We start from the raw sequence: 12052 nt of genomic DNA, 5'->3' as shown, positions 1-12052 counted from the left end.
TATTAATAGAAAATATCAGTTGTCACTTACAGGTTAGTAGACTCCTGTTATAATCTCCTGTTTTCCACTCCAGTTTTTTAACTCCACTTATCAAATGTCCACTTTGTCAAAGGTCCAGCAAGCAAAATACAGGCAAGCTCAGAGTGAGCTCTACAGCAAGTTATATAGGACCTGTATCCTGTGACCAATTAACCCCTCCCCTTAATTAGCATACTGAAGGAAGGCAAGGAAAGGAAGAAGAAAAAAAAGTTATTTAAAAAGTGACAGAAAAAGTGATTTAAAAAAGTAAAAGCTTTTAGCAAGACCCAAAGAAGAAAATAAAACAACTACAAGCACCAGCAATCACCAGCAGTCTTTTTAGCTTTCAGCCAGCAAACAATGCCAGACACGATATGTCACACGATATTATTGCAAAATATTAATTTCAGTAAAAATTACACTAAAATGAATTTTAGGGCAAACAAACACAAATAAATTACCCACATTTTTGGTAAAATGTAAAAGATGAGGCTGCACCGAGTAAATAGATACCCAACATGCCAAATCCTAAATTCGTGTGCACCTGTGAATTCAAACTTCAGTACCCTATAGTTTCTATAGACGGCGCTTCAAAAGCCCCTATAGGTCATCATTGTAGCATTGCAGAGGAGGCCTGGTGCTAGAATTACTGCTCTCACCCCGGCATGCCTGGCGATATGTAACGTGTATCACAATCAATTTTCACACATAAGCGCCCCAACGGGTGGTTTACATTCGTATGTAGTTACATGTGTGTGTGGGGTGGGGGCTAAAAAAAATGTTTTGGGGGGGATGTTATGTGCTTGGGTGTAACTTTATTTTTTTACAAGAAAAATTTTTTTTACTAAACAATATGATAGTGTGACAAGAACACGCCTATCTGAAAAAGAAGGTTTCTACAAGATCCACGCGGAGTAATATGAATTCAAATGAATTTAACAATACTTTATTTGATCACATAGATCATGGGGAGGTTAAACATAAGCACGGTGTACATATGAAAAAAATAAAATCATGTTTAAAAACACTTAGCGTCTTCAATTAAGGGTCATCTTAGCCAACAGAGCACCATATAAGGCAGAGTGGTGTAATGATAGAATAGTTATCCTGGATTTCCGTAGGTTTCCTGCTTAATATTTGTGTGAACCGTATATTCAGTAGGTGTGTTCCCAGTATAAATCAGGGACCTCCTGGAATGTACAAGCTGGAACACAAAAAATACATGGTATGTATCTAGCAATATGGAAACCAAATCACATCCAAAATTTACCAGGCCTCCCTCCACAATAGTCAATGGATGCTGCTGTTACCTTCTCATAGGTGAGACTATCATACCCGCCTCTCAAATGTAGGGACTTCCTGGATAGCCACCCCAAATGGAACAGGGTCCACAGTACCAAATGATTCTGAGGATATATATAGAAAAAGATAATAAATGTGTAGAACATGGGCATCAGGTAATCCCGAAAACAAAACACACATAAAGATGTGGATATATTACCATCAATAAGGATCAAGAAGACTCCTGTCGACTTGAACTAAGATCAGGTCCTTGATGCTTTTCCAAAAGTGCATATGGGGGTGAGGGACCAGGTATACACGATGCGTGGATTTCAAACACATATAGTGTGTATATAGCATATAGCAGGCCGTAGATACCTGAATTTAATATACCCAATAAAGGGTTTCCAAAAATTGCTCAATTTGAGAAGGTTATTTGCGGTTTTATAAGGATGTGGCTATGTCACAGCAAAAAATACCTGAATAGGATAGCATATGAATATATATATATATATGTAGATTCTCCTCCTTAGAGGATTTCCAAAAAATTCCCCGAGTATACAGGGTAAATTAGGCCCATACAACATGCCCTATGAACACCATGTAGGCTCTGTAAATCTCAACAGCCGTAAGCTTTAAATAACTTGCCACCGGTGGAAGATATATTTCCCTGAAGGATTGCCGTTTGCGAACCGCTGTGATAATAGCCCACTGGTAGTTCTCAAAAGGTCTTGGGCCTACCTAGCAGGGAGCTGTGACACCGCCGTTCCTTCCCGCCTCGTGGGCGCCGCACCCTGTGAAGACGCCGAGCGTAGTGACGTCAATACGTTGACGCGTTTCGTCCGCCAATCACCGCAGACTTCGTCAGAACTGGGAGGGGACTTCAATCCTTTGCCTTATATGGTGCACTAATTGCATACCAAAAAGTCTCCACCTCGCCATCTTGTGTTGAAAGAATATCACTACATTGGGAATATCCAGAAGTGAATTAAAACATATATCCTGAATTTAAAAATGATTGCTGGATGTGGAAGAGGAGCCTAATTACTATGGACCAAATCATCTTCCAGGAGAATGATAGACGGGAGACTATTATTAGCATATTTCACTTTCACATAGGGAAACATCAAGACCAAGTACAGCTACCAAGATTTCAAAAACAGTCCTATTGTTCTATATGCTCACCACCTAATTAGAGTAGAAAGAATCGAACAATTAGGTTCATATCTTGTCCACAGAGGCCCATATTTAGTGCATATATAGGGTATCGCAATGTAGATTATAGCTCATGATATATAGAGAGTTCAAGGGAATTTATTTCAAAAACACCCCAAAGTTAAGTTCTGTGTTTAGTCCAGATGGGACAAGTGCTCCTAGGGTATAGATCCAGAATTTTTCTTTTTGTAGGAGGACTTTATCAAAATCACCCCGACGAGCCGAAATATTCAGCAGAAAGATCCCTTTTACTTTTAGACCATCTGTTTTGCCCCCATGTACTTCTTTAAAGTGTTGCGCCAATGGGTTCACTTTTTCTCCCTTTCTTACATTCCTATTTTCATTTCTAATGTCTCTCAGATGTTCACCAATCCTAGTCCTAAGGCTTCTTTTGGTTTTTCCTATATAAATCTTTTTACATGGGCATTCTATCATGTATATCATTTTACTACTAGAACAGTTAATAAAGCTTCGTATTTGAAATATCCTAGAGTTATCATTGTTGAAGAATTGATTAGACTTATGTACAAATGGGCAAATCTGACAATGACCACATGGAAACATACCATATATACCAGTCTTCCTAGTTAGCCAGTTTCTCTGTGGTACCCTCTGAAATTCTGATTGTACTAATATATCATTTAGATTCCGAGTTCGTTTTGCCACCATATGGGGGCTCTCTCCTACCACTTTCGCTATCTGCGGATTTTGAATTAGTAAATGCCAATGGGAGTCCAGGGCCTTCTTGACTTCATCCCATTGTTGTCCGAATTTAGTTATGAATCTTACCGGTTGGTTTTCAGTATTCGCAGCTGCCTTTGGTTTTGATTTATTAATTAGTTCCTCTCTTGATTTACCGAGGGCTCTTCTTTTTGCTCTTCTTAGGGTTCTATGTGAATAGCCCCTCTCTCTGAACCTTTTGTAGAGCTGGATGGATTCATGTCTATATTCTAATTCTTCTGTACAGTTTCTTTTTATTCTCTGGAACTGACCGATAGGGATTCCCTGTTTTAGACTCTTTGGATGGTAGCTATTAGCATGTAGAAGTGTATTGGCCGCTGTTTCCTTTCTAAATGTTTTAGTGACCAGTTTATTTTTGTGGACAGAGATTGACAAATCCAAAAATGTTATCACCTCTCTATCCACTGTATACGTAAGTTTGATATTTCTATCATTCTTGTTCAAAAATTCCATAAAGCTTTTAAGCTCATCCATACCTCCATCCCATACCATTAGGACATCATCAATGTATCGCAACCAGGTTATTGCATATTGTTTATAGGGAGTGGAGGGATATACTAGCTCCTCTTCCCACATACCTAGATGTAGACATGCGAATGCCGGGGCCCAGGGTGCTCCCATGGAGGTACCACATATTTGCTGATAGAAGAAGCCCAGAAACTGAAAACAGTTATGGGTCAGCATAAACTCAAGCAAATCCAATATAAATTCATTTTGGGCCTCCATTTCAGGAAAGTATATCTCCAGAAAATGGGCCACCGCTTTTTGTCCCCAAACGTGTGGGATGGAGGTATAGAGTGATTCCACATCGATGCCCACCAGGAGTGCACCTTCTGGTACTTTTACATTTAGAATCTTTTTAAGTACATCCCCCGTGTCTCTTACATAGGATTTGAGCTCCAGGACCAAATCCTTGATCAAGTCGTCTACAAATTTACCTATTGGTTCCAAAGGGCCACCAATAGCAGATACTATAGGGCGTCCCGGTGGTTGAGAGGGATTTTTATGTATTTTTGGGATTACGTAGAAGGTGGGGATATTATATGTATCAACTGTCAACATATCGGTAAATCAAGAGAGGAACTAATTAATAAATCAAAACCAAAGGCAGCTGCGAATACTGAAAACCAACCGGTAAGATTCATAACTAAATTCGGACAACAATGGGATGAAGTCAAGAAGGCCCTGGACTCCCATTGGCATTTACTAATTCAAAATCCGCAGATAGCGAAAGTGGTAGGAGAGAGCCCCCATATGGTGGCAAAACGAACTCGGAATCTAAATGATATATTAGTACAATCAGAATTTCAGAGGGTACCACAGAGAAACTGGCTAACTAGGAAGACTGGTATATATGGTATGTTTCCATGTGGTCATTGTCAGATTTGCCCATTTGTACATAAATCTAATCAATTCTTCAACAATGATAACTCTAGGATATTTCAAATACGAAGCTTTATTAACTGTTCTAGTAGTAAAATGATATACATGATAGAATGCCCATGTAAAAAGATTTATATAGGAAAAACCAAAAGAAGCCTTAGGACTAGGATTGGTGAACATCTGAGAGACATTAGAAATGAAAATAGGAATGTAAGAAAGGGAGAAAAAGTGAACCCATTGGCGCAACACTTTAAAGAAGTACATGGGGGCAAAACAGATGGTCTAAAAGTAAAAGGGATCTTTCTGCTGAATATTTCGGCTCGTCGGGGTGATTTTGATAAAGTCCTCCTACAAAAAGAAAAATTCTGGATCTATACCCTAGGAGCACTTGTCCCATCTGGACTAAACACAGAACTTAACTTTGGGGTGTTTTTGAAATAAATTCCCTTGAACTCTCTATATATCATGAGCTATAATCTACATTGCGATACCCTATATATGCACTAAATATGGGCCTCTGTGGACAAGATATGAACCTAATTGTTCGATTCTTTCTACTCTAATTAGGTGGTGAGCATATAGAACAATAGGACTGTTTTTGAAATCTTGGTAGCTGTACTTGGTCTTGATGTTTCCCTATGTGAAAGTGAAATATGCTAATAATAGTCTCCCGTCTATCATTCTCCTGGAAGATGATTTGGTCCATAGTAATTAGGCTCCTCTTCCACATCCAGCAATCATTTTTAAATTCAGGATATATGTTTTAATTCACTTCTGGATATTCCCAATGTAGTGATATTCTTTCAACACAAGATGGCGAGGTGGAGACTTTTTGGTATGCAATTAGTGCACCATATAAGGCAAAGGATTGAAGTCCCCTCCCAGTTCTGACGAAGTCTGCGGTGATTGGCGGACGAAACGCGTCAACGTATTGACGTCACTACGCTCGGCGTCTTCACAGGGTGCGGCGCCCACGAGGCGGGAAGGAACGGCGGTGTCACAGCTCCCTGCTAGGTAGGCCCAAGACCTTTTGAGAACTACCAGTGGGCTATTATCACAGCGGTTCGCAAACGGCAATCCTTCAGGGAAATATATCTTCCACCGGTGGCAAGTTATTTAAAGCTTACGGCTGTTGAGATTTACAGAGCCTACATGGTGTTCATAGGGCATGTTGTATGGGCCTAATTTACCCTGTATACTCGGGGAATTTTTTGGAAATCCTCTAAGGAGGAGAATCTACATATATATATATATATTCATATGCTATCCTATTCAGGTATTTTTTGCTGTGACATAGCCACATCCTTATAAAACCGCAAATAACCTTCTCAAATTGAGCAATTTTTGGAAACCCTTTATTGGGTATATTAAATTCAGGTATCTACGGCCTGCTATATGCTATATACACACTATATGTGTTTGAAATCCACGCATCGTGTATACCTGGTCCCTCACCCCCATATGCACTTTTGGAAAAGCATCAAGGACCTGATCTTAGTTCAAGTCGACAGGAGTCTTCTTGATCCTTATTGATGGTAATATATCCACATCTTTATGTGTGTTTTGTTTTCGGGATTACCTGATGCCCATGTTCTACACATTTATTATCTTTTTCTATATATATCCTCAGAATCATTTGGTACTGTGGACCCTGTTCCATTTGGGGTGGCTATCCAGGAAGTCCCTACATTTGAGAGGCGGGTATGATAGTCTCACCTATGAGAAGGTAACAGCAGCATCCATTGACTATTGTGGAGGGAGGCCTGGTAAATTTTGGATGTGATTTGGTTTCCATATTGCTAGATACATACCATGTATTTTTTGTGTTCCAGCTTGTACATTCCAGGAGGTCCCTGATCTTTACTGGGAACACACCTACTGAATATACGGTTCACACAAATATTAAGCAGGAAACCTACGGAAATCCAGGATAACTATTCTATCATTACACCACTCTGCCTTATATGGTGCTCTGTTGGCTAAGATGACCCTTAATTGAAGACGCTAAGTGTTTTTAAACATGATTTTATTTTTTTCATATGTACACCGTGCTTATGTTTAACCTCCCCATGATCTATGTGATCAAATAAAGTATTGTTAAATTCATTTGAATTCATATTACTCCGCGTGGATCTTGTAGAAACCTTCTTTTTCAGATAGGCGTGTTCTTGTCACACTATCATATTGTTTAGTATGCTGTCCCCTGGGTTTATGTATCCACACTTGTACAAGTGAGTCGGAGAGGTGCTTATGACATTAACAATTAGTGTCATTTTTGGTGGCTTGCTTTTGCTTTATTGTTGTGAAAAAATTTTTTTACCCTGACTTTTTTTTTTCATCACATAGGGGACATACAGTCCCCTATGTGATGATTTTTTGATGACAGGTTCTCTTTATTGAGACATGGAGGGTCTAAAAGACTTTGCATGTCTTGTCTCCTCTGGGCACCAATAGATGATTGCAATGCAAATCGCATTGCAATACATCTTTCCCTGGCTATTCTAGCCAGGAAAGTGACAGCTGTGACCCGGAAGTGACGTCATAGACATCGCCCTCTAGGTCACATAAAGAAGGGGAGTAGAGCAGACGCTACGCTCTCCTCTCTCCCCTCCACCTGCCAGCACCCACCATGGCTCCTACGGAGGGGGGTACCGGAACCAGGGACTGTGGGAGCGATCGGCTGGAGTCTGCCTGCCAGATTTATGCAAAATCCTGGTGGCTGCAGTCACTGGATTGTGTATAAAACCCCCGGTCAGGTACGGCGTATGGACCTGGCAGCAAAAGGGTTAATCAGCGTTTTTTGGCAGGGGAGTTTTCTGTTTGGAAAAAAACAGAACTATTTAGTTCCAAGAGGAGTTCTAACACTGATAAAAGTTGGAAAATGCTATAAATGCAGCTATCCGCCGTTTATGAGTGTTTTTGAGCCTCAAGCTTTTATGGGAGTATAGTTTTGCTAAGAAATGCTAAAAAAACACATAAAATGCTGAATAAAGCTAATGCAAAAATGCTAAAGTCCCCTTTCACATAGGGCAGACCCATCAGCGGACCCGCTTGCTCAGCGGGGTATCTCTCCACTGATCTCCACTGAGCAAGCAGATGACAGGTCCGTGTCCGCTCCACTGCTGCAGAGCGGACACAGACACAGCCTGATGTCTCACTTCCTGTTTGGCTATGGGACAGGAAGTGAAGGAAAATCTCTGCAATGGGACACTGGTGGAGAAAAAAAGCTGACGGGTTATTACCCTCCCTTGTCCTACGCAAAATGAAGTTTTGCCTATAGTTCTACTTTAATGGAGTAGAGGGACAGGGTTATACAGTTCAAAAGGTGAGACTTCACCTTTCCCAAATATCTGTTATGCTCCTTGCTAAAGAATGTTTTTCATCTTCCTTAGGTTAGGTGCTAGGATGTGTATAGTTAGGTTAAGCATAGCTGTGTTTCTCTGCTTACCAGAGAGGCTGTCAGGTAAAGTTCTGTCCGACTTCAGGAAGCTATGAGAGCCTTCCAGAACATGGGTTAGGCAAAAGCCTAGCATGAATATGGATAGAGCCCTGGCCAAATGCAGGGGAGGGTTGCCCCATTGAATGCTGGGAGTGGTATTTATGTTCGGAGAGCGCATGGGTTCAGTGTCTTTCCTGGGAGTGGATTGCACCAGCCAGGCTGGTGACAGACTGCCTCACCTGGCACTTGCTGCCATGTGGCCTCAGGTGGGTGGACCCAGGGGTGGACTGACCATTCGGGCACTGCCCGAGGGCCCAGGGTCAGTAGGGGGCCCCATGAGATGCCCCTAGTACCTTTCATAGGCTTTTTTGGGTGTGGTTTAAGTGTGGGTGAGGACACAGGGGTCCCATGATCCCCCATGAGTTGTCAGTCTACCCCTGGGTGGACTTGAGGGCCTGAAGTTTGATGGAGTGACCCTGGTTCTTCAGTGAGCTGTCCGCCAAAGCTCTGTCTGGTATCACTGGAGGGTTTTGCTTGAAAGAATGGAAGGAGGCAACCATTCTGTCCTTGAGCCTTGTGAGTAATGACATTGAGGAATATGGGGACTCTGTGTGCTTGCTACCTCCCCTGGTGTTTGATAGTCGGCATGAACCTGGAAAAAGGGAACACTGGCTAGTGTTCTGAAGAGCTTGTCCAAATGTTGCTACTGCAAAGGACTTTGCTCAGCTATGTTACCTTTGGGCTGTCGCAGTCTGTCATAACTGGCAAAAAAAAAGGGACTTTTCTCACTCCTAAACTACTTGTTGATACAAAGTAAAGAGAAGTCTTCTATCTGCTTCAGCTAAGACTTCAAAAGTGCTCAATTAAGAGATCAGCTAAATGTCATCATTGTGAATAGTTCTGATTTTGGAGTGTCCTACTACAAATCCCCATTCCTATCTTCAGTTCTACAATAAAAGTCCAAAAACAAACATCCCCTAGACTAGTCATTGGAGACAACAAGCTGAAGGGTTTGTGTGTATATTTAGCTGAAGGAATACACTGTGCCTGGCTGAGAGGCAAAGTAAGGGAAAATCAGGACAATATACAAGCGACCCTCGTGAGGGTAGCACTACACTTATTAATTACAGCTTATATTTTTCTACGGCTACTAGGTGTACTTATGTTACACAGATGAGATACTGATAGAGTAGAGGTCAAGTCCAGGCTTATATTTTTAATAGAAAATTGTATTATGAAGTAAACTGTCAGTAAATTATGTAACAACAAGTTAGGATGAAGGAACACGACTCTCGTAGTTATTTAATGTCATTCTTTTACTTATTTTTGTATCTATAGTATTCAAATATGGGGTTTCTCTTAGGAGCTGCCCTGTTTAACGGTGCTATTCTTCTAGTTGTCCAGAGTCAAGCAGGAGAAGACAGTTTGTATAAAAAGAGGAACTGTAGAATCTTGTGTTAAGTAAAGATTGGAAGAACATTGAGGGATTCCATCATTGGGTGGGTCGGTTTATCTGTACATTCTGTGAGTAATCAGTAGTTTGCATCTAATAGCAAGTTTACAAACTTGTAGCACTAGCACAATGGAAGAGAATTATTTCAGCCTCTGATGTCTGGGACCCTAAAAACTAGAGTTCCAAATTTCTGCAAAGTACTTTCGCCTTCAACCATTCACATGTTGCCAGCAGAGACCTCTAGCAGAAGACTACTATAATAACAGAACGCAAACCTCCGTCTTGTTCCAAGATCTCCTGGATCCACTGCCTTCCTCTTCCTTACATTGAACAGTTACCAGCGAAGAGATGTTCATAAAACATGTAATGACATTAGTTGTAGGAAACATCTCACCTTTGTTGGTTCCTTGTAGGGTTCACTGTATAGACTTCGTATCCTCCTACGCTCTGTCAGCTTGTTGTCACTGGCTACAGGCTGGTTGCACTCCCCCTTGAACATGGCCTTGTAACTGGTTTCCAGGGCTACCTTCTCCTCTGGAGGCTTGTACTGAGGCTTGGCTTTGATTGGTTTCACGGGCTTCACATCTGTCCAGGCTCTGAACTCATTTCTGAGAAGAGAAGAGAAGATTGATTTCAAACTAATTATAACTCTAACTCTGCACATAAATATCTCAGAGCTTGCTAAGAAAAATTGAATAGAGAAGAGACTTTCATGTAGAGGTTTTTATCAGTTTTTTTTGTAGGTTTTTAGGTTGTATTTTTCCCGTTTTTGCCTTATGCATATCCAGTGTGTAACGGAACCGACCCCAATCTGGGTACTTCCGTTAGAATAAAGCTTCCCCGTCCGAACACGAACAACAGACACCACAGCAGACCATACAAGACTAGATGACACCAGTCTTTCTGAACATGGAACTCTTTTATTTTAACACAGATGCAAGATGTATTGAACAATCCCCCCTCCCTGCATAATGACACAGGGTGGGGCAATCTACATTTAGTAACAGGAGACACACCAACAGACAGTCCCATCAGGAGGGAGGGCTGCTGGAGACACCCCCCACAAAGCCAATACACATAAACACATACATCCCATAATAGTTTGCTCCCAAGCAAGACACACAATAGAACAATGGGATGCAACCACATAACACCAAACAATCCACAACCCTCACCCCACCTATCTCCTAGACATGTCTACCCAATATGAGGACAGATCACCCTGTACCCCTAACAGGCACAGGGTGACTTACACATAATAGGGATATGGGGAGCTGAGACAGGGGTCTCCCCACCTCTCCAAATTGAGCTGTGTTCCATGGGCCCCCCACCCAAAGTGGCTCCCGTCACACAGTGCAAGTAGAACTATATTTAGCGCTACCCCCATAGGACCACTGGTATGTAATGAGTTCTTCCCCAACAAGAACAGAGGCTGCCTGTCCACACAAGCAACAGTTCATTCACACTGGCTCCAACAAACAGCTAGGTGATGTCTTCTTAAGGTTTATTGCTCAAAGAACCTCAACAGGAGAGGGGAGCTTGGGCATGGAATACTACAAAGCGCTCAGTAGTTAGTAATTTAGAGTACAATCTTTTCTAGATGTACTTACTAGTGTTGAACAGTCTGATGCCCCACAGCTGGAGACCATGGGCCAATCTTTTGGGCATCTGGTTACCTTGCACCAATGTGCAAGGTAACCAGATGCCCACAGCACACATTCACAGGGATCAGTTTAAGGTCACTGCTCACAAGTCCCCGGGACAGCCGCCTCCTTCCAGCTTCCTCTGGATATGATCCAGCAAGTGAGGCAGCATCTTTCAGGACCAGATCCCTTGTGGTGTGGCTCTGCAATCAGCTCTGAGCAAAGTCTACTCAAGCCCTCAGCCTTGGCTCAGGAAAAGCAGAGTACTGGAAAAGTCACATAGGAGAACCACGACTGTGTCAATGGAGGATTGCATATACGCATGTTGGTTATCTTCGGTGCAGTTTAGCACCTATGTAACGTGAGTGTTATTTTGTGTATCGGAGAGCGAATTAATGAAATGTTTAAGGGTAAATCGATATAAAGTGATTTCTTGCAGAGTGGAGGAGAGAGCCTGGGAGTGTTTTAAAGGGGCAGTACCCAAATTGTACAAAGGAGAAACTGAATTCCAGCCAGTGCGTAGGAAGAGGGATTATCATCAGAGACAGCCACCAGTGAGACCACAAAGCTAATATACTGTATGTCCACTGAGGGGTACACAAGCTTAATATGACCCTACTTAGCATGTAAATCCTGTTGCGGATGCAACAGCATGTACTATATACAGTATTGTGTGTTAATATCACTTGACCAGTAGATGGCACTGTACACTAAGGTTACCAGTTGTGCATATCTGTAAAACTTGTTGGTTCTTTCTCTTTTCTCTCTCTCTTTATAACCAAGATGTCTGCTGTTACAGTTTGCTGAAATGTTTTGTATGTTTGCAACTTAAGCCACACAAGTAAACCAAGTTCTGCCTCATCACAAACTACTAATGTC

The 12052-nt window shown here is 41.7% G+C and overlaps 1 protein-coding gene and 1 long non-coding RNA gene across 6 annotated transcripts in view; both read right to left on the bottom strand.

Moving 5' to 3' along the window:
* MAP6 (microtubule associated protein 6) overlaps positions 1 to 12052 on the bottom strand; it is a 164968-nt gene that overhangs the window by 81434 nt on the left and 71482 nt on the right. For all 5 annotated transcript variants that reach the window (XM_089677995.1, XM_089677992.1, XM_089677991.1 and 2 more), the window contains exon 2: positions 9925 to 10138. In XM_089677995.1, coding sequence (XP_089534121.1) covers positions 9925 to 10138 — 214 coding nt within the window. The remainder of the gene's footprint in view (positions 1 to 9924; positions 10139 to 12052) is intronic.
* On the bottom strand, positions 949 to 1464 carry LOC149461617 (uncharacterized). Its single transcript, XR_016312812.1, has 2 exons — positions 1329 to 1464; positions 949 to 1222 (listed from the first exon to the last, which is right to left on the bottom strand). It is a non-coding gene; the product is annotated as an uncharacterized LOC149461617 (long non-coding RNA).

The sequence above is a fragment of the Staurois parvus genome, unplaced genomic scaffold (assembly GCF_062004578.1).
Source record: "Staurois parvus isolate SC_StPar_1 unplaced genomic scaffold, SC_StPar_1.0 ptg000196l, whole genome shotgun sequence".
NCBI lineage: Eukaryota > Metazoa > Chordata > Amphibia > Anura > Ranidae > Staurois > Staurois parvus.
Note: the sequence above shows the minus strand (reverse complement) of the source record. Positions and strands in the feature narration are given on the sequence as shown.